Here is a 27,817-nt window from a genome sequence, read left to right as displayed (position 1 = left end):
GGGGACATGCGGTTATAAGGCATGGGAGTATGAGGTGTGCGGTGATTAGGCACAGCGTGGTGGATATCGTAGTTGCCTTCACACTCTATGCTGGAGGGAAACGGTACGGGTGTTCGTTCCGTTTCCTTGATATCTGCCGCCATTGAGCATCAAGTGTTGGGTCTTTGGTTTGGCTTGTTGTGCCATTCTATCATACGCCATTCGGCATAGAGCTCTGGCCTGTTCGGGATGACCCCCGAGTCCCTTGGGTGACGATTGATGTTTCGATTGCTTTCTCGCCCCCCCCCACTTGAGCCCTTGTCATTTCCGGGAGTTTTCCGTTTATTCGTTTTAGCCCATAAAGTTTCTTTCGGGGTTCAGAGTTCAGGGATCCATGTGTACCTCCTGTTCTGTCCTTAGTTAGCATCTCTGCTGATTGTCTGGTGCATCATCCTCTCCTGCGTCCAGTTGCGCCGGCCCACAGTAATTCGCTCTTACCACTCCATCTATTACTGCTCTCTTTAGCTTTCTTCGGCGATAACCTTTCGAGAAACAGCTCGGCCATCCCCCCACCCCCAGCGCTTCCTCGACCATAGTTGAATCTAACCGGGAGGTAATATCAACACCATGATATTATACCCTCCAGGCCATGTTCTGTGCCTAACGTTTCAAACGCGAAATTCCACGGCCGGTAAACACGGCACCGGTTGGTTGTACAAGGAAAAGGTACTGTACTTCTTCAATTATTCCCTTTGCCGACATTTGCTCACCGCCCATCACTTCCGGTCCCGGCGATTTTGATGAACACAAGCAGGACTAGAAATGGCTCATCCCTCGATTCCTTTCACAATGCAATATAGTTCGCCACGGCGCTTTCCCCGATCGTGGGGAGGGAACACTCGAGGGTGGAGAGATCCAGGTAGGAGCTGTAGTAATAGAGACCGAAATTTCATCAGGCGCAATATGGGGTGGCTCATCTGAACTCCGAGGAAGAATTTTGAAGGTGGGAATCCTAACTTGCTGGGGTTGATGTGGTTTTGTTATTGGAGGTTACCGGAGAAAGGGAGAGCGAAACCTAATCGTCTACCGGGGCACAGGAGTGGGTTTATATATCCTGGAGCCGGGAAAAGGTATCGTAGAAACACATGAAGAAAGAGGCTGAAGAAAGCCAAGGTTGACATCATGTAAAAAAACTCATGAAGAACAAAGACAAGAGAAAGGCGAAGAATCACAAGTGATGAGAAAAAGGGGGGTACCATAATTGAATATGTGATGGCTGTAAAGCTATAACATGGACGGGAAGAGTCAAGTGTAGTCTAACGACAAAGGAGTAGTGAACAGCAGACTACTAGTGGTATTGAGCACTCGAGCAGTAGAGAAGAAAGCTATGAAACGAGACTACTAGTACTCTAGTAGGGAAACCAGCGGTGAAACAAGACTAGTCTGCAGGGCGGATAAACGCCATATCCAACTAGTTTCTCGAGTGATAAATTATGAACTCATCCTAAGCTCGACTAAATACTTTGGGAGAATCATTCATCATTAAATTTTATATTTATGTATTCTACAACTTATCTAGGGGGTTTGACCCGATAGCCCGGTAGCTTGTCAGATTGTGGTTCTGTCCTCACTTAAGCCCGTACCTGCCGGCAACGGCGAGTCGTGTCCAGAGGCCCGGGAGGGAGATAGAGGGAGATAGAGAGAAAGAAGGGAGGTAAGAAATGGAAACAAAACCAGCGGATATCTCCTCCCTCACCTAAAATACAAATGAGAGCTTCCTACTAGATCCCCACATCACGGCATGTGTGTGTTACTGGACTAAAGATTCCGGTCTAGCTTCAAAAAGAGAAAATCACCTCCAACTCCCTCGTTGCCTCGAGGATAGTAGCTCCGTATGATGAACACAGTTGTGATCCCTTGGGCTTCGTCTTATAGAGGTTTAAGTGTTGGGATTGTCTCTTTGAAAGCGCCAACTTTGGCGTAAGCCGAGCGTCGGACGAATTCCTTGAGCTACCGTAGTACAGTAGCTGTGGCTGAGATGTGACAGGTGGGGCGGGGCGAAAGTCAAGAGGGGTGTGGGGAGTGCTAATAAAGAGCCTTGTAGGTTTTGGTATAACAGCGCTTCCTCCAGCTTTAATGGGGATGACATACGCGCCTTTCCCCAATTGAGGGGGGGGGGGTAAAGACCAGTGGCACCAACGTTATACCTGTGATGCTACATGTGCCCGGACACTGGGCACTCAGGCTAGTGAGGGTGGTGATGAATATATTCCCAGAACTAGCCAGTAGGACGCAATGTATATGCCCCCCCGTTTCAGAAGTCCACAAGAAGGCATTGCCCACAGTGCTTTCTCTGTCCACCACCCCTTGGCCTGTTGGTCTCTCTGTATATATAGGGACCATCCCCCCCACAGATCCAATATGCTTTCCGACCCTTCTCAGACCAGCCTTCTCCTTTCATATACATACTCCTTGCCATGCCATCCGACTGGTGGTTGCTTCCGGATATCGCTAACAGTGCGCGGGGTACTGGCGTAATGTAAGCGGTGCTCGGGGGAGGGTACAGTTGAGCGTTTAGGGTAGTTTTGATTAGGGAAGGGCGTCACCGACAGTTGCTCATCGCCATGCACCACCATCATCGTTCGGCCACCCCCTAGTATAATGAATATGATTCGATGGGTCAAATACATGACTGGATTTCATCTGGTCACCATCATCTCATATCACTCGCTCGAACCGGAGAATACAATGTTGAAACATACTTCTGGCACTACCCATTCTGTGGTATCATATTACTTATACTATTATTTTCCTCCTTACATCAAATCCTGTTGAAAATCTAGACCCCTTGCGCTTCTGAAGATATCCCCTTGCATTACATTCACCCTTCTTTTGTTTGTTATTGTTATTGTTCGCTCCACCTATTTGTCTCTCTCTCAACAGTAGATAGTCAGGGTCTTTTGCCCTTCCTTTTGAGATGATCAAGCGTTCAAGTTTTCCAGTCAGTCAATCACTCAATCGTCCTATCGTTCCACACATTATTCTCACAACATACTAGAATAAATAGCCGTCCTCGTGGAGGGTTCCACGAGGTGTCTCCTGATGTGTGCCCCTCGCGGGCGCCATAGAGCCGCTACCCTGTCACCCTGGCCTTGAGGACAGCAGGGGGTACCTTGAATCGAATGACGCCGGATATGCAAGGCAGCATGGCGAGGGTGTCTAGGGGACGAGTGAGGACGCTACGCTTCTAGATGGACTAGATCTGGCCCGCATGTATCTTGTTGGGGCACTTCCCCCTGAGTAAGCTCTGCCCATTCCATCTGCAACCGGATCCCTGGTTTGGTTGGCAGTACGGTAAAGGTACTAGTGAGCGAACCTTTAGTGGAAGTACGATGAGCTAGATGAGACATGTTTCAATCATGAAATCACGCTTGACCACAGCAGAGGGCCATCCCCAGTTACCGAGAGTGTGTGCTTGCCTGCTGATGAAAGGGCCTATTAAGGGTTGTATTATAAATACCAATCGCGCCGCACTCTGCCTATTGCACAAGGGACCTTGCTCCCTCAGCCTGGCCCACTTGGTCCATACTCATAATTCGCCTAAAGCCACCCAAAAAGGGGCCAATCTCCATGAAAGGAATAACGGAACAGGATGTTAAGAACATACTCGCGCAACATGCGGAACGGCCCCGGGATGTCGACGAGGCCATGGGAATTGGCAAAGAAACCGGAGATTCTATAAAGGTAAGGGGGGCAAAGCCCTGGAGAGAAAGGGGGGTGAGGTAAAAAGGGAAACAACACCATTAGAAACAACCTTTCCATCGATATGTCACTTATAGATGGCTAATCAATTCCTTCATGAGGCGATCGAATACAGGCCCAAGCGAGGTCCCTCTACCAAAGCCATGATTTGGGTGCGCAGGATCAGACATACAATCAAATCCCAGATGGAATCAAGGGACCAGCAGCGAACGAACTCTATCTATGGATTTTAAAGGAATACCCAGGGTTTGCGTTCAAACAATATGCGAGTTGGAGAATGGCGCGAACCTGGAAGTCATTAGTACGAAGAAAGGCTCTGGGGACAAAAATTCGGGGGACAAGGGCCCGGGGGGCAAGGACCCGGTCAAGGACTCAAATCCCGTGTTCCGATCCACCTGCTACCCCTACGAAAGGCACAGCTCCCGCAAGACTAAAGAGTGGTAACCCACCGCCTGAAGGAGGGGGATCGTCAGCGGTAGATAGCAAAGGTGACCTCCCCATAAATGTGAACGCTCATGCCTGCTTCCACTAAATCCGTTCAAGCCTCTAGCGTTCCCGAAACACTACAAGGAGCGCCGGCAAAGCCCAAAGGTGTGTTTCCACCCAGCGGGAACCCTTCCACACTGCAAAGGCTAATAGGATATAGGACCATTTAGACCGTGGGAGTAACTGCAAATGGAAGGACACATTGAAGGAGTGGAGAAAGGGCTTGAGAGGGGGAGGGCTAATCAGGGAGGTTGTTGTATGGTGCCGGTCAATCAAAGCCAGCCCTCGTGGCCAGGTGGATCTAAAGTTCTAAGATCCTCCTGAGAAGGTATGGCAGGGCTTCCTCTAGTAGAGATATTTAAATAATCGCAAACCAGAACCAGTCTACGGTTTTTTGCTTTCATCTAAGTTCATTACAAATACCTCTTTCAAGTACACCAGTAAAGTAAAATAATGAAATGGGGTTACTTACCAAATCGCCAGATGAATTGTTTTTTAAAGGTCTTCTTGATTGTTGATAAGTCAGTTTGGGTAGAATATCTAGGAAAATTGGATGGTGGGCTGGTTTCGATTGTCCGGCACTATATCTCATTGTATTGTATTTCTTGTTTACTCTGTTCTTTCACAGGAATTTACATCTTTCATAGCAGGCTATATACTGTGCATTCTGGCCCACCATCCGAGCAACACGGAAGTACTATGTCTACCCGATGTATTCATGTCGCAACACGTCTTCGACAATGGGTAGGTGATAGTTGTGATACCGAGTGATACGTCATGATCGCGGCCTTTCCCACCCGTCCACCTGCCCGCCCGACTGACGTGCGCTATCGTGAGGATGGTTGCCTAAGTAAAGTGTGGGGTGAAGGGAACATCTGTGCCATGAATGAAATTCTTTCGTCTTCCTTTCATCTCCCTTTCTCGCCGCAAGATATGTTTTGTGCGAACAGGTGACTGAATGCGGAACGGTGTAATGGGACTCTGTGGGTGTGCGGAGTCGGGACGAACCTTATAAAGCTCGGGGAGGGTACACTGGTGTGGGTTGCTGAGCCCACTGGCCGTTGGCTCCAAGTGAGCGCCTGTGACGCTTCTAGTTTTTCCCAGGGTTAACTTGATCACCTATTTCCTGGGCCAAGAGAGCACTCAAATGCTGGTACAACACCTACCACCTGTCCGCATAGAAAGCGGATATTGATTTAAGTCCCACCTGCGGAGCAAACGGGAATGTCTCGTACCAAGAGCCAACCCAGGAAATTTCAGTGTTCCCAACCGTTCTACTGAATGGTCCTAGTCATATTGGCTGTCGGAATCGGGTAGGTGAAATGCCATTGCTGCTAATGATTCAGGTGGGTTCCATAGAAACGCTAGGACTCCTACTAGTCTGTCCGCAGGTTTATATCACCGGAGGCATCACTATCATTGCTCGGTTCGGAGGCATCGCAGCGCAATTGCGTAATGCCAGCGCAACACAGTGAATGATGTAGTAATAGTACCAGAGCTGTCCAGTGCAATCGAAGGTGCCAGACTGGTCGGTGACAGTCAGACGGAGGAGTGGATCCACGAACGGTGGGACCAGGACGTTGAGAAGCGCCAAGAGGGTCGTGCGGTTTGGCCTATGGGAGTAAAGAAAGACCCGTGTGAGGCGCAGGCAGTCGACCCTCCCTTTGGGTGTAGCTTGTACTAAAATGTTTGAATATGGTTGCAGTCTTGTATTTTTAGGCAGTGCTGGTTTGAGCCACTGGGGGCTATCCCAGATGGAAGGGTTGGTGCCGTTGCTATTGTAGTAGGGACAGTTCAAGTGCAAAACCTCCCAAATGGTGGCGTGGCCACATACACACATCCTGTCGATCACAGGGGCATATTTTTAATACACCATCCCATTTGTGTGACGGCAACAGGGATGAAACGAGAGAAAACGAAACTACTATGAAGCAACAGAAACGAAAGAGTCCCATCTCCAGCATAATAGACGCCAACTACCAAGGAATGCCGGCTCAAACCCACCATCAGACCGCCCAATAATAAAGCAGGTGATACTCGTAGAATGCGCAGACAAGTGCATACGGTAGCCAGTTTCTAGATGTTGTTGTCTTCAAATTCCACCCACGGGAGAAAGTAAAAAAGAAAAAGAAAAAAGGGTCAGCTTGTCGCCAAACCACTGAAATATAGGAGGGGAATCAACGAGCAGGGAAGCACAGCAAACAGACCAAACACCCCCCCTCCTATGTTATTTATGTATTCTATCCCAGAATTTCCCAAATATCACTCGGCCCCGGCTCATGTTGCCGGTCTCCCCCCTCAATAGGGTTTCCATTCCAAACCAGGGACATTGACCTTAAGAAACCCCCGCGGGTCTCCCCCGGACTCTTGCACATCTGCGTCAACCATAGCATCAGTGCTTTGTGAGCGATCATCGCCCATATTGTCCTCTGCCCCAGATGAGATCGCGCCACTGCTATCCGAGCCTGCTCTCTTCTTAATCTTCTCCTCATCCTCTAGCTGCGTGATGTATTCATTCAAAACCTTTTCTCTCATCTTCTCCTTCAAGGGCCCCTCCGCCATGGGCATCCCCCAAGGAAAATACCATTTTCCATGCGAGCCTCGGGTATAAAACTTTGGTCCCCCCAGCTCGTTGAAGGCTTCTATCCAGACGTGGCAGGCACTGCAGCTTAACTTGGAGACTCCAATGTAGCTAAACGCAGGGACATTGTCCCATGAATCATAATGTTTAGTTTGGAGGTACTGAATAAGCCCACATTCGCAGTGGACTGGGCATTCCCGTTCTCGCGACCCAAACTTTTTAAATAGATTCCTTGCATCATCCTCCTGCCATAGGTATTCCTCACCACTTGCAACCTTCAAAAAGGACTTCCACTCATTCTGCGATGCAGGTAATTTTACGTTTTGAGCCTGGCCCAGGAGAGCACAAATCGTCATATGGTATTGCAAGGCGGGCCGGAGGCGGGGAGAATGGGCAAATCCAAAGAGAGATTGAATGTGGCGAGGTAACGAAATCAGTTTCTCAAGAGCGCGTTGAAGCGGGAAGGGGTCTCCGGGATCGTCGCCTGGTACAGAAGGGAAGTTAGGTTAAAGGCTAGAACAGTGAATGAAATCGGAAAGAGAAGAAGCATACCTTTTAACTCCCGGGCCAACCTCTCACAGCCGAGCCCACGGCTATCTGCAAGCACAAGTTTTGCCTTCTTATTAGCGCTCATGTTCTTCCAATATACGTTTTCCCATTCATCATTTGTGAGTTTCCTTTCAGAGAGCTTGAAAACTAGCTTTAGTGCCGACACCAACGTAATCACAGCTCTGGACAGGTCCTGCTCAAACCTTCCTAGGCCGACGCCCGTACGGCGTTCGTACAACTCTTCCATGAAATTAGAAACACCTCCCAACCACTTATTCACCCGCTTCATATACTTTTCCAGGCAGTACTGGTATACCTCGCGAAATATCTCTATCCTCAAAGGCTGTCCCACCTCCGAGGGGATCGGTGGCGACGGGATCGGGTCCCCATCCAATTCCTCGGTCCCCTGGTTCCCATGCCGTGCCTCCGCTCTCTGCCTCGCGTACTCGTCTGATAAAGCCTGCAACTTTCCCCATATATTGTAGAGATGGTTAACAAGGCTATCCCCAACGTCTTTGTTCTCAGCGATCGTCAAGCGAATTTCTTTGGTACGGTGTTTAAATTGTAGAGCTATTGCGACGACCTGAAAATTTGGCTGAGAAACAGATATGTGGGCAAGGGCATCCATGACAGGGCGGGTGCGAACGTTTGTTCCATAGTGATCGACGATGCCGGATGTGAGGCCAGAGGGAGGGTCCAAGCGGCGAGTAGAACCATCTTGCCCACTCCTGAATTCGTAGCACATCAGAGCCACCAGGTGGTGCGGGTCGGGTTGGTTGGCCATGGCTCCGAATCCACCAGCCAAGGGGCGGGCGGGATGTGGTGGGTGATTACTCGGACTAGTTATCGAAAGCATTAGCACGGCAATAAAGTAAGCGAGCCACTTAATCATACCGTCAATAATGGTAATCTAGCGCACCGTGAGAGCCCTCGAGATCCACTATCTCCGGCACCCCTGTAGCGCTCCTGAGAAGAATTGCCGTTTTCACGACGCGGTATAGGGCAGGCCAACTAGGTTGAGCCTCGTTGGCTGGTGTTTTCAGTTCTGTTGACTGTCGAACGAGACCTTATCGTGAGCAGACCAGCTGAAATCCGCTGATAATCTGAAAGCAGATTTCAAGAATTTTTGCACCGTGGCAGGAGTGAAAAGATTGACGAGAGGGAAAAGACAGAGAAAAAGCTGACAAACACAGTGATGACGATGGATAGGGGCGTTGTAGGGGCGGGGAGGAGAGATGAGGCTGTAGATGGATAAAGACGTAGTTCAACACCGTGCACTGAACAGAGAAGAGAAGGATAGAAAGAAGAGGAAGAATGAGGGAGAGGGTCGAGGGGGTCGAGGGGGGTGTGAGTGGCAAACAAAGAGAATGAGAATGAGCTATGCCAAGACATAGGTCGTATTAGTCTCGTAATCACATGCATATCACCATTCCCCCCTAGTGCTCGCGTGATAGCCAATCATGTCTAAGAAACCTCCGTAAATCACCATAACTCGGAAACGAAAGAACCCTCTGCGACATTCCTGGAACCCCACGACCTAGCACAATTCAGTATCTTCATCAACTTCAACATCTCTCACAGTATTATAATACACCACTTTATTTACCCATCACTTGGATTACGCATTCCGATTATAGGCCGACTTAACTTGAGCTCGCCACATATTCCTGCTCTCGATAAATACTTCACAATCCTATAGAATTTGGGATACCGCTGCAAACCCGGTAGTGCTTCTATGAGTCGAGCAGTGCTCCCAGACCCGCTGTTGTTCGGGGCAATAGATGGACGGGGAGGTTTGTTCTTTCTTGGGCTGAAGGTACATCGACAAGTTTAAACCTTGAGATTACTATCCTGCTCATTCATTCCACTCGCTCACCTAGTTTTCGGAATAGATAGCTGTTAGGGAGTAATCACGAAATATCACTCATTTCCTCCCTCCCCTGCTGTCCTTCATCTTCCCCCTCCTTCCCTTGCCATGACCGGTTGGCGAGCTTCCCCGCCCAAAGGCCACCGTGCTGAGGTATTACTCCCGTGAGCAGGATATGATATCGTACTAGAGGCCGTCCAGCCAGATCATTGGCTCTTGACAGTCCATATTCAGGGTCCTCCACAAAAACCCCCAGACCATCGGGAAAACTGTCCGAAACTTGTCTTCGCATTCTCAACCAAGTCAAAGATACCGTATCCATGGATTTCCCTTTTCTCCCCCCCCCCCGCGCGCCCTCCTGGGCTTGGCACCGCTACGCCTGACATGCCAGACTTGCATTGTTATTCCCAAGCGGGGAAGCGATACGGCGGTTGGAAGAAAGAGATCCGATTTAATCTGCTATCTGATGACAAGATTCTGGTTAATAAAGTTCTAGAAACAGTATAAAAGTTGGAATCGGTGGCCTTAGTACCGCCTGACTATCTTACTAGAAACACTAAGTTAGCTTCTAATGCTCAACAAGCCGCTTGCCTGCCGCAACCAGCAGGATTTGCGTGTGAGATTATGTGATTACTCGGCTTGTGGGTTATGCTACTTGTATACGCGGTGATATCCATCCGTTAATAGGCCCTATGATACAGTAGCTTTTCTTTAGCTACTATTCCTAGTCGCCGTAGCTAGTGAAACTCTTCTACCACGACTGGATATCCGGAGAGTACGGTTTCATACGGGCCACGTGACATAGAAATGCTCACGCTCTTGCTGTGAAGTTATCCGATCTGACGGACTCGGTGTGTAAGGGAAAACCAACCAGATTCTTATAGATTATTTCCAAGCCCTCGGCGTTTTTGAGATCCCGCTGTCCCCACAACGAATAACATGACAAAGCTCTTCAAGTATCGGTTCTGCATTAATACAACTGATCCGGATTTTTTCGTGCTTAGGGGCATTCTGCATCCGGACCGCTAAATGGGGTAACCCTCCGGTTGGCCTTCCCAAATATGCAATTGCAGTATGATAGTAAGGCTACGGAATTTAGTGCCTCGGATGGTATTTGTACAATCACTTTTTATTTCATTCGATGAAAATTTAATAGAAAACCAATTCCCCTATCCCATGTGATTGAAATTTCAAGAATACCAGGTATTTCGTACTGACGATGAGGTGAATTAAATATCTGAGCCCCCACTAGTCGTGACGGGTAATCGCTCCCAAACACCTTAATCACTGCACTGGCCAGTGTGTGATTCGGAATCTGTCCCAGCGGGTATACCGCACAACGGCTTGAGGACCTGGTTGTCTCATAGATGGACGTGAGGGGGCCGAGGTAGCATTATGCGGTACACTTCTTAACAGAATGGTAGATAGAGGCATGTCATCAGTAGAGATATCAGCGGTTCATGCAGTAACGATCTATATAGGAGTGTGGTAGTGTGGGTGAGTTCTCATGTTAACCCCGTGACCGCTCATCTCTGAACGGCCCGATTTATGATATTATCATAGTAAATTTATCAGATGTCACTGCGGAGAGTCCCATGGGGTCGGGGTTAAATCATGCCCGGACAGCCTACCTGTCGGGCGTACCACTTTTCTGCCAGCGTTATATCAAAGGTCTTTTTGCTGTAAACACGTATAAGTACCTATTCCCAACCTAATCGCATTAGACTATCCACTCTATAGACTCCTTCGGCAGTAACCTTTAAAAAATGCAAAGCAACAAAAAGGTATCCCCCCATTCCCCTAATCACCCTAATTCCCCTCTCGCCTTCAAGAACCCGTTCGGGCTTATCCACCCCCCACCTGAATATCGTGTGAAAAGCAAATGTAAATACAGGTAGAAGAAAAGAAAAAAGAAAACGCCTATTAACCCATCTAACCTGACAAAACCCAGCACAGCGATCGGGCGAAAAACAAAAGCCCTTACAAATCTCAATCATCGCCGACCCAAACACCTTCCCACCACTTCTCCAGGGCAATCCTCAATTTCTCGGCTTTCCACTTTGCGTATTCCCAGGGGTTCATGTCTTCAGGATTTTTTTCATCCGATTTCTTTTCTTCTCCCTCCTCGGGGCTCTCTACGGGGTGGTTTTGGGGTTCGTTTTGATTTGGCTCTGGTAGTTGTGTGGTGTTGGGATTTGGTTGCGGGTTGGGGTCTGCGGGGATGGTTTGAATGGAGACTACACCTTCACCTGCACCCGTTGGAACAGTAGCGGTGAGAGTGGGAGCAATGGTTTCCCCTACTTGTGCAATGGTAGATGTGCCAACCTCTCCCTCTTCTTCCCCTTCTGCGACTGGCCAACCGTTAACGGCTTTGAATGCCGCAAGATCTTTGATGGTCGCATTTGTACCGCCGAGGGCTTCGCCAATGCCTAGACTTTCGCAGACGATTCTGTGCACCTCCCAGTTGCCGAATTCCTCCACAACAACACCCACGTCAACCGCCCCCTCTATACCCTTCCCATATATGTGTCTAAACGCGGGACCCTTCGCAACGAAGATTGCCCTCATCAATGGATGCAAATTGTCATACCCGTGCAACCCGGCAGGCTCATACCTTCCTTTGGAAGGTGCATCCACGTCGTATTCTTCTCTAGTAACGATAGCATATCCTGTCTCGGGAACAACCCACAGCGGAGCTATCCTATTGTTATTAGAAAAGTGCCAGCGGGGGGGCATATTCTCATCACGTAGGTACACGTCCCAATGTTTCTTGCCCTTTGCCTGATTCATGAGGGTCTCCGAGAGGAGAGTTTCATAAAGGGCTGTTATGTTTACGTTTGCATGCGGGCGGAGGCCATAGAGTGGCCAGCCATCTGTGTGCTCGATGAGTGACATGTCGATTATCTCATCGATGTAAATTAGTCTTTCGTGGGAGGTGCTGGCCATGCCATGGTCTGAGACTACGATGATGTTTATGAGGTCGGTGAGGTTGCGGGCGTTTAGACCGTCGAGGAGATCTGTGAGCATGGCGTCTACTTCTCGGATGACGAGATTGAGAGCGGTTGTGTTTGGGCCGAATTTGTGACCGGTCACGTCTACATTTGGAACGTACGCCGCGATGAATTGTGGTCGGTCTTGGAGGGGGAGGTCCAACCATTCTAGTATCCTTGCGGTCTTTCTTTTGAGGGACTCGGTGCTGTTGAAATGGTCTAGATAGCTTATGCCCCAGCCATCGTTAGCCTCAGACCCGGGCCACATGTGCACTGCCGATTTAACGCCCTGGCGCTCAGCAGTGGCCCAGAGGGGCTCGCCGCCCCACCACTCGCCTTGCAGGGAACGGGCAGGGTCAGTATAAAAGAACTCTTTCTCGAGGGCCGGGTCCCAGAAGCTGTTCCCTACAATACCATGTGACTCAGGGTATAATCCCGTCACAATGGTCCAGTGATTTGGGAAGGTAACTGAAGGGAAAGCAGGCGTGAGCCATCGCGGCGACAACCCGGAGCTCGCCATCGCCGTAAGTTCAGGGCTCATAGCTCTGTCAAGAAAATCCGCACGGAATCCATCCAGCGAAATCAGTAGCGTAGTAGGCATATAGTCATGCGTCCCATTAGAAAAGCGAGTGTCCTTCGTAATACCAAGCGGGGCTGTCCGGGGGCGATGGCCGTGTGAAAGCGATAGCGATGCCGAAATTAGTAGCAGCAAGAGCGTCAGTAGCGAAACCGTATAAAGTAGAACTCTACTAACGGAGGGTTTCCTTGGCTATCCCTCAATCGGTTAGCGCCCTTGTGCTCAACCAAATCGCCCAGCTGAAACAAACCTTCCTGTCAAAAACTTCCTTCTCCCTCAACAAATCAACCTCCCCCCCTTCTTCACTGTTGGCCCCATCATCACTATCCGCTCCAAGCCCAAACTCTCCTCCCTCTTCCATACCCAACCTCTTTCCACCCATCATCTGAACAACGTCGCGAACACCCTTCTTCTTTCCCCGCACACCGCGTACTTTCCTCCCGATCTTTACACCGGGCTTGCCGCCGATGGATCCAAACAGGCCATTTCTCCCCGCCAGTAATTTCTCCCGCTCTTCCTCTTCTCTGAGAACTTCGTGGTCGGCACAACTACCTTCGTCGTCCGAGGATCCTGAGAGGATGTCATGCGCAGCATTCGCCGGAACAGCGGCGTATTGCGCAGTAGTCATCGCCGGATGTCCGCTAGGAAAGGAAGCTATGGTACGCGGTGGGGCTTGAGGGAGAAACAAGAAATAACGGGAATATCCAGGTACTTTGTGCCGGGCTTTGGTAGTAGAGTCCTCTTGAAATTAGTTGGTGTCTGTAGGCAAACTGGGGGTGCTGATAACGGGGCTGGTCGTTAGGATGTCGACAGTCTCCGTGGATTGCGGGAGTTGAAGGTCGGGTAACACTTTCTGGCTGAGCTTGGCGTTTCCAAGGGATCTGATGAATGTGTCGCGTAGCGCTCACCCTAGTCTACCAAGTCATGCTCCAAATGATAGCCTGATGATGATTGTCAGTCGACCAGGACAACCCTCCATGGTGGATACAGTAAGACACCAGACCTCTTGAAGAATAATTCCTCATCGGCCAGCTCTCCTTAAATGCACGCTGTAAATGTCGTGCTAATGAAATCTATCCAATCCACGGTCGGGCAGCACTGGACTATACCCGCTATAGGTACCGAAATCACGAAACCCGGCCGGGAAAGGGAAGAAAACAATAGGCAAGCTTTCGCTCGCAGGAAAAGGGGGCAAGTGAACAAGAACAAGAATAGGGGGTCGCAGGATTCGAGATCGCACGTCCTCAGTTGAGTGGGTTCGCGCGGGCGTAAGAAAGAAGGAAGGAAGGAAAGGGGGAGGAGGGCTCGGTTGAGGTTGTGGTTGTGTTCTCGGGGGCGTCCATCACCCTCGACTAAAAGCAGCTCGATCCTTTGGCTAAGTTACTGTCCACTTCGATGTCCGCACTCCCATTGCAGGAAAGGAGGGGGGATGGGAGGTCCCTTCTACACCTTTCTATCATAGGATAGTCGTCCCCACAAACACTCCGCAGAACAGAACAGTCACCTCCATGGACCCATAGAACACACAATTAAGATTTATCATGGAGCTCCAGGGGATTACAGGCCCTCCTTGGCAAGATCCATTGTCCTAAACGCCGAGTACCAGAACCAGTACCCAACCTACCTTACTCCAGTTCTTGAGTTGTCGATACCCTCTATGAGATACCAGTAACAGTAACTGGGCTGAATTTTAAAGTTGCACGGCCACAATGGTTTACCGCGGATGGAGAGAGCAAGCGCCAGTAGGACTATCGTAGCGGAAGTTATCGAAGCGATGACCAAAGCCTCCCTCCTAGATGCGATGGGATAATGGAGGACGATCGGCTCAAATTTCGAACCTGATCGAACCGCTCTGAGAAATTTTGACATGCTTCTAGTAAAAATTCCTCTGTACGGATTCACTAGATGAGCTTCTCAAGAGATACCACACGGCGCAGAGTTGGTTTTCCGCCGCCGGTGCTTGTGCCAGACGCCGGAGAAAGGACTCTGTATAATATCTTTTTCTGCCGGGCGGCCTCGTATTTGGTCCGACACGGTGAGACATTATTCTGCAGTCCCAGTATCAGGGCCGTAGGTGATACAGACTTGTAGTAGCAGACCGAAGTGGACTCCGGTACTTACGTGTAGTATGGGGATCTGGGGAGTACTATGGGGGTCTGTGGGGCCTATGAATTTGACGAATTAGAAGCAAGGATGAGAGGAGACTGCGGGGAATCACCGACCGGGTTCCGTTGGATCACGATTTGCACACCGTCAAGGGTGTCTGGAATTTTCCTATTTCCCTACAGTACTGTTTTGGCTATTTCAAGGATGCCTGCCAGCTCGTGCAGTTGAGATAACTTAAGATCAATGTATTATCCCCTAAACCGCTGAGACATTCAGGCCCATTTAAAGTGTTGAACACTAGCCTATTTGAGCAACCGTGATATGAAAAACTTCGTCCTGGTCAAGTGGCGTAGTTCTCAGAATTGCACAAAATCAGGACTCCTCAGCATGGCGGTGATGGAAAAGAGATATGCCGCGCAGATTTGCTCCCGACTACTCTAATAGGCTAGTGTTCAACATTTTAAATGAGCCTGAATGTCTCAGCGGTTTAGGAGATAATGGTCAATATACTCACCCACCAGTTTTTCGGCCAATCTGGGTTAGCGCCCAGATTAGGTAAGCGCCGTCACTATTTCTTGTAATACCGGTACAGTACTCACTTAGCGGTCTGTCACTCACTCTCGGTTAGTGCTTAGATTAGGTAAGTGCCACGGCGGTTAGTAGCCTACCCTCTGCTCCGGATTACTTCAAGGTCAACGTGGCCTGAAGGATTCATTGATAGAGTATGATAAAGGGGGAATACCAAAGGGCCAACATCGGTTTGGAGTGATTCCGGGATCACGCTGTGCAGTGGTTCAGGCTTTGGGTCATTGAATGGAGACCTGGTCCTCCGTTCTGCTGGAATCTTCATCTAGGTTTCAATGTGCGTTGAGACCTAGGGTAAGCGGTGTGGAGAGCTGTACCCTCGGGATTATGGTACATAAATGGGCTCTATTGGCATATTGGATGAGGGCTGATGTATTGCGGGCTCCGGAGGTGGATTCGTATAAGTCAGTCGGTCGGGCGGGAATTGTGAGCGATCACGGGGTATCACTCGGCGTCAAAGAAAGCTACTACACGATGCGCAATAATCTCACCGGATGAGGATAGTACTTCCATGTCTCACTGCGTCGTATACAATGCGGACGCAACCCGGGTCGAAATCGGAACCTCCGGGATAACCGATTATGAGTAAGCTGAACCTTGTGGACGACATAAAAGGTAGAAAGTTCGACCCCCCGCTGTAGCTGACCCTCCCACCTCTGTTCAAACCCCTTCGCTATTTCCTAAACACAACCACCGATACCTGCGATAGCTCCCGCATTATCCCTACTCCCATGGTCTGAAATGCCCTACGCCATATTAGCCTTTACCAGGTGGAAGGGCTCCCGCGGACGAAAACATACCTTAGACTTTGCCGAAGATCCCCGTGGTGCTTCGGGAGTAGTGGAAACCTGGTTGCTTGAAGGGGTATCACTTTGGCGACTAGTCGCGCACGGCTCCCCACGTGGTCGATCGCCATTGTCCTGTCCTGAGGGAGCCGCATTTAGTATGGGTAGAGAATGGACCCATTCACGAAAGGGGCAAACCTTTGTTTCTCCTGCGAACCTTTCTTCGTGCTGATGATTTCCAGGTTCTCGCCATTCTCCAGATCGCATACCTTCGGGATGCGAACTCCGGATACCTCGTTTCAATCCAAGTGTAGAGTGCGCCTTCTGCAGGCCGCTTGATTTCCTCTGGGATCCGATTGTATGTGCGATCCTGTCCTCCCAGATTATATCTTTCGTAGAGGTTCCTCGCCTCTGCCTATATCCAGCCCCCCCCGTGAAGGGGATAGTTAGCCATATATAACTATTCAATGGAAACTTTTCTCAATAGCTTTCCCCTCTTTCCAATCCCACAGCCCCCTTCCCTTCACTCTCCACAGATCCACTTGTCTTACATTTATCTCATCCCCGGTTCTCTCACCAATCCTCATGGCATCATCAACATCCCGAGGCTGTTCCGAATGCTCTGCGAGCACCCTCTCAACAACGGCATCTGGTATTCCACACATGGGCTATAGGTTTCGTTTTGCAAATGCAGAAGAGCATCTGGATAAATTATAAAATGTGGATCAGGTGGGCCTGGTCGATGGAAACATGCTCTGCCGTGCCATCGCAGCAGGAGGTGCAACAGGTATTTTTAAATACGCACATCGGTAAGCGTCTTTAGCGGAAAGCACATCCCCTCACTAGCAGGGGTGCCAGGCTCCGTGCTATGCTCAAGTGTTCCTACTTGATTGAAATGCATCTAGGCGGTGTGGTCGTATTTTCGCTTGAGGTTCTGTCGCGGACTCCCTATTACCTCAGGTGCCAATCCCCGGTGCAACACACGCAGGGATCTGGCTGGGCCGCATCACCTATAGGTTGCATCTGTCCAACGTCCTACAGCCCTTGGCTCCTGGGGCAAGGTAATTCAGGAGACACCTATTATTCGAATAATTGGGCCGTGTGCTACGAGACGTCTAAAAGGGGAGCAGCCCCTTTCCCCCTTCTGAGATATCATAATAATGGATCTACAGAGCTTACTCAGGAGGAAACACCAACAACCTACACACGAACCTTACACCATGTACCCGAGTATATTGTTCAGCGAACGAACGCACCATCCCCTATCCCACCAGACCTCCATCCTATATCCTCTCCCCACTCACAATGGCAGTATGTACATGAGGCCCTACATTCGAAGAAACCCTCCGGGCAAGTGACTGGCGCCTTTATCGGGGAAACCAGGCTTTAAGGGCTAGATTACCAGACCCTCCCCCATCCCCTGCGCCCTATCCAGGCACGTCCTCACCTAGCCCCCTTCGGTGACGATGTACTAATACCTGTCTAGCAAGATTGAGGGCTGGAGACCTATTAGGGCTAATCGGACACCTTTATGTGGAACAAGAGTCGTTAATAAACATAGGAACCGCCTATATGCACCCAGTGGTACGTGCGGTGGGATAGCAGACCCATAGCCACTACGGGCGGTATATATTGATGGCCGTCCTGTGGAATGTCCTAAGCGGACAGGGGTATTTGTGGTAGGATTGATGAACGGAGCGAGTGATATTGGATGAGGGCGAGCGATGGAATTTCATTCCTGTACTTTAATGGGACGCGGGGTATTGGGGATCCAGGTCCGATATTAATATAAGAGTGGTCATATAATATTTGGTATATACGAGTGGCCTATGCATGCCAGCCTATTGCAGAGAATACTCCAGATCCATTGTACCCATCGCTACGGGATCCTCCACCCAATTCCAATGTCCCGTCTCCAACGTCACCCAATCCTCGCCGCTGACTCCGCCTCATAAACAACCCCATAATCCCCCAAGTCCCAACACAACCGCCATCTCATGCCACAGGGTTAGCCCCATAGATATATGTCCATAACGATATCCACCCTATATCCCCCACCCCATAACCTCCGCTCCAGGTCTCCATTACAGAGTCTCCACCTGCTGCCAGTGTCTCTAGCGGTGTCGGGGTCCCTAGGAGGGTTGGGCTTCCTGGCCGCCGGCACCGAGCTATAACGTTCCTGAGCTCATCCTGGGCACTCGCGGGATAACTAGGATACAGCACTGGCCGGGTAATGCTTGCGGTTGGCCATCTGGTTCCCTGTGTCAGCTCAGTACCAAAACAGCTTTCTAGTCTTAACCATGGTTCACTATGGCGTTGTAGCAATGTTCTGTCTTGGTATCCGGTCGGCATCCTGTTGATAGTCAGTATTAATCCAAAACCAAAGACAACAGACAAGGCAACAGACAGTGGTAAGCAGTCATATATAAAGGTTTACCCAGTCATGTTGAGCAGCCATATGTGTATGCATGAGGGCTAGGGTTGCTATGATTCCAGCCAGGTGGTGAATACATGGTGAGCAGCCAAAATGATTCCCGTCCAACACGGTGAAGGCAGAAGTAGCGCGAAAAAAAAAAAGGATTCTGGCTCGCATTCCTTAACATGCAATAATCCTATCCTGGCCTGAAAAGCTGGTTGCCGCTAATAATCTGGTACTGGTACATGTGCCAAGGGAGATGATTTGCACGGCTCAATCGCCAAATCCACAACACATGGCGAAGCCTAACATAAGGAATGCCATGGCCCTCCGAATCCGGAGCTTGCAGGATTGACTGATGTAGTTGATTTCACGAGACCTACAGTGCTATGGATTGATGGATAGTTGTCGTACCTAAACAAATAATCATTGTGCGGGAATATCTACCAGTTGCATTATAAAGTATCCCATTTGTTTTCAATTTCCGCATTAGCGGGAGTCCTCCGCCGTCTGGACCAATGCCTGTACTTTCCGCAAGGCTTAGGGTAGACAATACATGCACACGCATATATTCAGACTCCACTCAGGTGTGCTTAGATAGCATAGCCCGATATATCTAGAGATGGACACAGTGATGGGCAGGATCACGATTGGAATACAAAGCGGTAGAGTTGTATATCCCTAAACACAAAGCCTCGAGAAGGTCAGGTAGGCTTTCGGATATTCCTCGACCTCAACACATATTACCAATAACCCTCGGCATTACTAGAGAGCTGCATGCAGGCTTGAGTGAGGCGATAGGTTGAACTTCAGTCAAGGTATCTTTACATATTAGAGGGCTTGCGTATGAGGGCCTAGGTAGAAGTTGACATAGTAACCTTGGCATGGTTATAGACCTACGGTAGATACAAGAATAAGTTTGCGTAACAGGTGTAGGTAGCTTGGTAGCTGGGTGACGGTAGAATCAGTATCATAAATCACACAGAATATCTACATTAAAATGAGAAGGGAGAAAAAAAAAAAACACATGAAAAGGGTCACAAAACAACCCCAGGTAAGCAACCTCTAGCTATAATGCTTGCCACACATTTTTACACAAGCGAAAGGTTTGATAACCCTAGCACTTTGTAGAAACCCTTCCCTTACCCGCCCAAAAGCAACAACCCCAACCACAGGACAATAGCTAGCCTAATGATAAGTGCGAAGACAGAAAATATAGCCAGAAAACCCCCCATTGAATGACATTTTTTATTAGCACGTCTAGTTGATATTCCCGTTCATGACAATTTTTCACTTGCAAAATCTCTGTTGCGATACTGCCCAGCCTGTGGAAAATGTAACGATGACGCTACCAGTATCATTGAATCGTCAGCCGCAGAATCCCCCCGGGGCCAAGAGAGCTGCCCTTATGAAACCCCCTCCAACCTAGCGGCTATCTCTAACTCAATTCTCTCTCGTGCATAGGGACCAGCTTTTCAACAACAAGGTTTACGGCAGCGATTTGGACAATGTTGACTTAACTTGAATGGCAGGGCAAAGATGTAAAGATGGATTTCAATATCCTAACCGGAGAAATATTCTCACGAAGAAAACGATAGGGAATAAAAAACGGGAAAGACTGATATGACCCAAATACAGGTAACGGAGGAAAGAGAGACAGATTGGATGGATGAACGAAAACAACTAACAAAGGGAAAACAAGCTGCCTTTTATCCTTCCCTAGATCATGCCGATCTACTTCCACATACTTCCAGCGTATGTTGTGTTCTCCATCACATTCAATTTCACTATTGCCCATTGTGCTACTTGTACTTCGGCCGAGGATAAGTGAATTCGACCGAGGGTATGTTCTGACCGAGGATTTTCGGTATTTCCATATGACAGGGGTAACGCCCTAACATGGAGTCGTCGCAAATATCGTCGCAGATGTTGTCGCATATGGTGTTTGATGTGTAGGACTAACCAGTAGTCAAACATAGAGGCGTCGGAGTAGTTGATATGCCAAGAGGGTTAGGGTTGTGAAGTCGTTGCCATAGGGGAAATGTGCGGTGAGCAGCCAAGAAATACTTCCGTCCAACACCAGCTAGGATCTCACCCATCATATCGGTCCCTGGTGGGAAGTCGGCTCGAATATCGGTTCCCCTGCTCCTCTAGCATTCGCGAGGACTGATTGGCGGAAATGCCATCTTAGAAGTTCATCAGACACAGAGTGGGGATCGGCCGGGTTTCGGCACACAGGATCAAGGATTTTACCATCATAGCCATAAAGATCGAAGTCAAACACAACTACCTTGTAACCATCGTCAGGGTTAACGGAGATGAGGTACTGATCGAACATTTGCCAGACCCCTAACTGGAGAAGAAACCCGTTTCGAGGTGAGTTGATCTTTGAGGATTCGGTAGCATCGTCCTTGCCTGCGATCCATCGTCCATAGTCATACTGAATCCAAAGACTTGAGTGCTCGGGAGGGAAGATATGGGCAGCCTCGAAAGTGGTCCAGTTATTGGACTGGATATGGATTTCAGGAATCGAAATTCCTGAAATAACACATTTCCAGTCGCGATTACGGATGTCATTACGGAAACTATCCTCTCCGCTAGCGATTTTATGCGAAATCAACCGGTGTACCCAAGGCTCATCACTGACTTTGATAGAGGCTGGCAAAATTAGCAATTATGCCACCGTGTAAATGGGGGGAATGTAGCACATACCTTCACAATAAATATCGTATACTCCCACTTGGAGGGGCACTTCTATCCTGGATACGATGTGGCTTGACTACCTCTCTTGAACACATTTCGGACTCACCCCAACGACAAGTAAGATTTCGAGCATGTCAAGAAAGTTTGTCTCGGTTATAGACCAATTCTGGACAAGCCCTCCAAGAACCTCATCAGGATTGGTAGCGTCATAAAATTTGACATTGCGTGGGAGAGAGCGATTTAGAGACATTGTTGGTATTGGTAATTGTTGCAAATGGAATCGTTGGAGTGACTTGAAACTGGCGTAGGAAAAAGGTGGTGAAATTTCCGCGGCGTATGTTGCTAATTACTTCTTAGAATACCTCTTGGAATAGGCGTGGTGGGTGAGGTAAAGTTTTGCGGAGCTCAACCTATCGCCTCACTCAAACCTGCATATAGCTCTCTATGCCTGACGCTCGGTAAGGCGTGGAATACACCATTATAGAAAAAACCCTAAGATAGCGATGAAGGTTGAAGTTTTATCACGAAGTGTTAATTTTAACCGGCATTGCGAATCTTGGCCGAGTGGCCACAAGGGCTCCCGATTTCGCATAACTTACACTACAGCTTTTTATGCGCTTGATTGCGCTATACGCTTATGTAAGGCATCCTGACCAATCAGAGTTCCTAAATATATTACATAAGAATCCCAGACTATGGTTTGAAAGCCCAACAGTTGGTTCGCTTGTCAAGCCGCCCCAATTCAAAAGGTTTTTTAAAATTGCAAAAAAGAAACACCTCATACAAGCAGGTCGGTGTAGTATAGTGGTCATTATTTATCTTTATCGTATGGTAGTGGTGGGAGCGATTTGGGTACGGGAGTGTGGTATCATTTGCCTGAGTCATCCTGATGGGGAGATGAACCCCTCGAGCACTGGCATTCCCAAGATTGGATTCACTGCACCTTGAGCCCCCACCCCCCAGCAATAACAAAACAACAGAATTCGGATTTACCTCTCATTCCCAAAATTCATCCAGTAAAATAAAAAAAACTATTAGAGGGGGGCAAAAGAGTTCAGCAACCGGGATTCCCACATGGTCACCCACTGTAGTACTAACTGGTCGATACGATGCTTGTTTACCGCAGAGCGGACGGGATGCGAAATTTTCATCGTTCTATGGCCGAACACACTTTTATATGTCTGTGCCAGGTACTTAAAGGGGTTGCGAAGAAGAAACCCACTTCGCTTCGAAGTAGAGTTGGTAGCAGCTTGAGCATGGTCTGGGGTTCTTTTTGGAAGACCTCTCGGGATCTAGATGGCGTAAATTTAGCTGTCAGAGTCTGCCTCAAAGGAGCCTGTAATTTGAGATTTTGGTTAGTATTATGATCTGAGCCGTAAATCATGAATGATGGTTACCCAGCCCGACTCAGCACCAAGCGCTAGTGTCGAGAGAGACAAGAGATCATAGTTCTATTCTGTCACAGTCGTGCTTACCTTCACAGCCTTGGAGAGGTGAAGGTCTACGGGAATTATGTCACCATATCGCAGTTATTTTTTTCACCTTAGTTAGGAAAGAAAGAGGAAGCCCCCAGGGAAATCCAGAGCACGAAAAAGCCCAGACACAAGAGCTGATCCCACCTTCGCAGACTTTACCGTACTGTACCTACGGTCCTTCCTTATAAGCGTTCGTGTGGTTACCAGGTCAGCACCTCAAATAATTACAATCATGCCTTTCGTAGATGTAGTAGCGAAGAGTAAAAAAGCGACGATGGGGGATACATAGGGTGAAAATAAAAAGAGAGGGTCTAGGGGAATTAGTTATTTATCGTTGACGGGAAGCTCCATTCGAGCAATTTTTGGTTGTTTTGGCATGGTATTGGCGGAAGGAACGGGAAAGTATACACTTTACGACTTTGTCTTTTCAACTAAATGCGCCTACTAAGATAGGTTTCCATCAGCATTTCTGGGTAGGGCTATATATTTTATGGAATCGTGGTTTGTATTCATCGGGATTCATCCAATCTATACATTCGATGAGCCACGGTACTCAAACTCTTGAACATTCCCCGCTATTAGCTAAGTTAACACGACAATACGATTTTTAGCTAATCGCGGATAGCACGCGTGTATTCGCTCGGGAGGTTTAATTGGGCGTAGGGGTCTAGGGAAGCTGTTTGAAACCGATTCGAGTAAAGGTGGTCATTTCAAAGACACATGCTTGAGTTAAGTGGGGGGTGATAGAGAAAAGCTGGAGCGTATGTACAAGTACTCTATCAGAACAGCTATCCCACCGCAGAACGCGGGTATAGGCAAATCTGAATTGGTACCGGCATCGTTACGTTGTTTATGAAAGTTACGAGGGGTAGGCGGATGAGATGGGTGAATTTCTATCAAGGCGTTCCATAAGTCATATTATCAAAAGCCGCCATCTCTGATAGGATCCATTCCTATGATGTAGGATTCTAAAAGATAACCTAGAAAGGAATATAGAGAATATGTGTTGTCGAATACAAGGGATCAATGGCGTTATACACATGAGAGCGGAAGAAAGTCAGGGCAAAGACCACCGGCGGGGAGCATAGATATGCGCTATGGACTACCCTAGCGCTCCCAGCGTTGAGTTCGATTCAAGCTCGCGGATGAGCTCGAGTTTACGCATCTAACGCTAGTCCATGAAAGCACCTTCCATACCGACTCCGGAGGTATAATATAGCAATCATCTGTGAAAGGGCGGTGGTGAGCTCGTTGGTAGAAAACCGCTAATGACAACGAGAAGACAGAAAGAAAAATGAAAGAGGAAATAATCATGGGGGGACGAATCGGTATTCCGGGGAGGAGTCGGCGCCTGAAGGAAGGGGCCTGACACTGAAAGGCAGGTGGATGGGATGGGTGAGAAGGGCTTTGAGGAAGGTTAGTTGGTTTAGGTGAGGAGTGCTCTGGGACTTCATGGGTATCTATGGACAGAGGAAGGGAGAGCTTAAATTTGGAGAGTAACTCCACAACTCTTGCATGTCGATGGGACACAGCTAATTCAAGGGTGTTTTACAGCTATGGTCTGGGGTGTCGGGATTGACACCGTCTCGTTCTAGTGGCAACTCCATTGCTCGCTCATGCCCTTCCTCTACGGCACACGAGAGCGGCATTCGAACATATTTGGTGTTTGCAGGGTTGGGTTGATATCGTCTTGTTCCAATAGCAACTTTACTACCCTTCATGCACGCACGCTGTGGTATACTAGAATGGTGTTTGATCATATCCGGTGACTTCAGTGATGGGATTGATATCGTCTCGTTCTAATAGTAACTTTACTACTCCCTCATGCCCGCCATCCACAGCTAACCGGAGTGGTATTCGACCGCATATGGTGTTTGTGGCATCAGGATTGACATCCTTACGTTGCAATAGCATCTTAACAATGTCCTCATGACCCCCCAGAGCTGCCCATGCGAGCGCCGTTCTACCCAGACCATCAGTTGCCTTAATATCCCATCCTTTCACCACCAATAAACTAGTAAGTGTCTCCCCGATCACAAGAAATGCCGCTCCATGGAGACCCGTGAAGCCCTTAGGGCCGCCCCCCGTATAAAATCCCTGCTCCCACCAGTGCATTTCCGTATTGTAACGCAGCGAGAGCAGTTGAGGGGATATATGCTGTTGGAGCCCAATCAGAAGCCGCAGCGCAAGCGGGTTCACACCCCCCGTCTTCTTCCGTTTTATGCGTTTTCCACAGCAACAAGAAATATATTCGGCAAGGGTGAAAGTTGACGGGACCCAACTAAGAGTTGGCGAAAGTTCCCGAACACTCCTCCGTTGTCATCAAGTGTGGACTTTGGAATGGGCTCGGATTATTGGATAAATACTCTTGCAGCGTTAAATGGACGGGACGTAGCGTGTCGGAGGATGCTTCAACCGTGACAAGTCCCAAAGTACACGTTAGGAGTGTTCGAATTGTGGGAGTGTTTTCAACATCCAGATCTGCGGATCCTATCTTCACTCATAAGGCATGGCATGACTCGCTAGTGTGCAACGGTCGCTTCGAATTCGATACCCACATCAGGACTTCCATTCCGAGTCTGGGTTTGCTACCCTTCTGTGCTCTCACGCGTGCTAGAGTTGCCGCGTACGCATCCGCTAGATGATTACCCTTGATCATCTCCATCAACTTTTGTCTTCTCTCGGAGATGGTAGCTGCTTCCAGGATAGCATCGATGTTCAGAGAGACTAGGAGGAATCTACGGACCACTGTTAGTCGATTTAAGGATGCACATGGGACGGGGATTGTAGACCTTCCTACCAACATTTCGGAGATTCTTTCTGGAATAATTCTGAGGATATCCGCCCGTGAACCATCGGACATCGCGCCGGGGTTGGTGTCCATCTCCAACCTCCTCTCCAAATATCCTTCTATGCCATGCCGCTTAGGAGTGATGGGTACTATAACTCCGGTGGAAAAATCTTGTAATTTCGGCTTCAGCCTGGGGCCTCCCGGCGGCAAATATTCGCGTCCCCTGTGACACCAGAAGGATACCCTTCAGTGGCTCAAGAAGCCCCCAATAGATGTTTAGGCGGGCATTCATCCAAAGCATCGATACAAATGAAAACCCGGTGCAGTTTGGCAATAACCTGCTTTGGCAACTGCGCTATATCCGGGAGCAACAGACCCCGACCGCCAACCTCCATTTTCGCCTTTTGAAACGCCGTCCGCACTTCCCCTCCCACCGCTAGCTGCTTTAAAACGGTTCCCGTGGTGTTGGTAGTTGTCTGCTGCTGCTGATCACGGAAGTCACAGTAGAGCATCGCGGTCGCGATATCTTCCTCCTTGGTTTCATGACAGAGATTATCGATCACCAATGAACTAATATAGCTGGCCGTCAGCGATAACTCCTGCTTATCCCGGAGGGACCGGTCACTCACCTTAGATATGTCTTCCCCACTCCCGGATTCCCGTAGCAAAATAAGACAGCCTCATCTGCTCTACCTTCCCTACTCCTCCACTTCCAAAACTTGCTTGTCTCCAAAAGCCAACTCCCCATACCACCCAGTCTGTTGGTGCGTACATCCTGATGTCTTCCTCTGGCGTCCAGTGGCGAGAGCCGCTGCGCCGTTTCTGGATTCTCATCGGCTATGGCCCTGCCCACATTGACGACACCGCCGATATTCTTGATATTGTGGATGTTATGACTATCCATTACGTTGCCGGAGTCGACGTTACCGCTGCCAATGGAGGACTTATGTTATGTTGTCCATGGTGGTCTTTCCATGGTGTTGATCGAACGTAGATATGCCGAGGCAGTAACTGAGGTATGGCAGCGAGTTGGTGGGATTTAGGGAGTTTGCACCAGGCGAGCTGAAAAAAAGGAGGGGTGGGTTCTTGGCGTTAAAGATAATGCAAGGCCAACACACCCTCGCTAAGCCAAGACAATGAGTGACTGTTCATGATTGCGATATACCGGCCGACAGTATCCTACTCAGCTATTCTTGACTCCTGCCAACACTCCCAAGCATGACGATAATAAATCTACGTCCTAGTCTTCCCCTGCGAACACACTCCCTACTCCCACGTGATATTCTCTCTAATAGGTATCTAGCACCTTTGGACACCCCGGGATTGGCTTCGGCAGTGAACTCCCCGACGCCAAGATTAAAAACTGTAGGAGGACTAGGGTGGGTGCGGGGACGAGCCAATACAACGACTAACCAGGGGTGGGAAGGCGGCAAGTGCTAGAGAACATGATTTCTCCAGGCTCGTTTTCGAAACTGGCGTCGGAAATAGCTGTTTGCTACGCTGGTGAATTATATCATGAGGCTGAATTGCGAGGGTTGTTAGGGGGGGGGGTAAAATTCTTGTTTCTAGTGAACTTTGTTCTTCACTGGGATATTCTTACTATCGTTCTAGGTGAGTCGTGCTGATTTGGGGAAGCAATAGTGACGAGCAGCCGTCATATATTTCACCCCACTATCCACCAGCACGTCTTGTCTCCCGATAACGAATTCTATAGATGGTAAATGCACCTATAGGACGCACCTGACCTACGCCATCAAGAGGAAAACAGTCCAAGATGTCTAGGCTAGCGCAAAATTTGCTAGAAATTAAGAGATATACCTAGTTATCAAGAACATAGGAACCCCCGACAAGGGCCTTAGTAGTTATGGTGCCATAGCGTTTTCGATATTTTTCGATATTCGATGGCGAGTGGGGCTTCACATTAACGGGAGAGATATGCTTCCAACAGGTTACCACTTGAGTAGAGAGCGGGCGTAGAGGAGCAGAATCACGGACTAGGGGGGTAATGTATAAAAGTCTAATTCGCACTCGTGAATCAAGTCATTGCGGACGGGGGAATTGGTTCCGTTCATCTGATTGGCACACTATCCTGCCCTATTGCCAAGCATAACTTACTGCGCTCATATTAGAGGAAATCTCACTCGCCAATCTCTGCTTCTCACAAA

At 48.9% G+C, this 27,817-nt stretch overlaps 3 protein-coding genes; all 3 read right to left on the bottom strand.

Annotated features, from left to right (window-relative positions):
• Positions 1-5,007: 5,007 nt before the first annotated feature.
• GSTUM_00003421001 (uncharacterized protein) lies at positions 5,008-6,067 on the bottom strand (the record flags this gene model as incomplete). XM_002837082.2 has 1 exon in its annotated part: positions 5,008-6,067. One exon carries the CDS (start codon positions 6,065-6,067, stop codon positions 5,621-5,623), a length of 447 nt encoding a protein of 148 aa, XP_002837128.1. The 3' UTR covers positions 5,008-5,620.
• A 1,777-nt stretch (positions 6,068-7,844) lies between these two features.
• Positions 7,845-8,749, bottom strand: GSTUM_00003419001 (uncharacterized protein; the record flags this gene model as incomplete). XM_002837081.2 has 6 exons in its annotated part: positions 7,845-7,940; positions 8,025-8,196; positions 8,252-8,297; positions 8,350-8,387; positions 8,440-8,598; positions 8,636-8,749. The coding sequence occupies 5 exons, from the start codon at positions 8,747-8,749 to the stop codon at positions 8,188-8,190; spliced, it is 366 nt and encodes a 121-aa protein (XP_002837127.1). The 3' UTR covers positions 7,845-7,940; positions 8,025-8,187.
• A 2,149-nt stretch (positions 8,750-10,898) lies between these two features.
• On the bottom strand, positions 10,899-13,571 carry GSTUM_00003418001 (uncharacterized protein). XM_002837080.2 has 2 exons: positions 13,042-13,571; positions 10,899-12,983 (listed from the first exon to the last, which is right to left on the bottom strand). Exons 1-2 carry the CDS (start codon positions 13,417-13,419, stop codon positions 11,214-11,216), a joined length of 2,148 nt encoding a protein of 715 aa, XP_002837126.1. The 5' UTR covers positions 13,420-13,571; the 3' UTR covers positions 10,899-11,213.
• Between the last annotated feature and the right edge of the window lie 14,246 nt (positions 13,572-27,817).

This window comes from Tuber melanosporum, assembly GCF_000151645.1.
Source record: "Tuber melanosporum whole genome shotgun sequence assembly, scaffold_170, strain Mel28".
NCBI classification, from domain to species: Eukaryota; Fungi; Ascomycota; class Pezizomycetes; order Pezizales; family Tuberaceae; genus Tuber; species Tuber melanosporum.
This window is presented reverse-complemented; position numbering and strand designations above follow the sequence as displayed.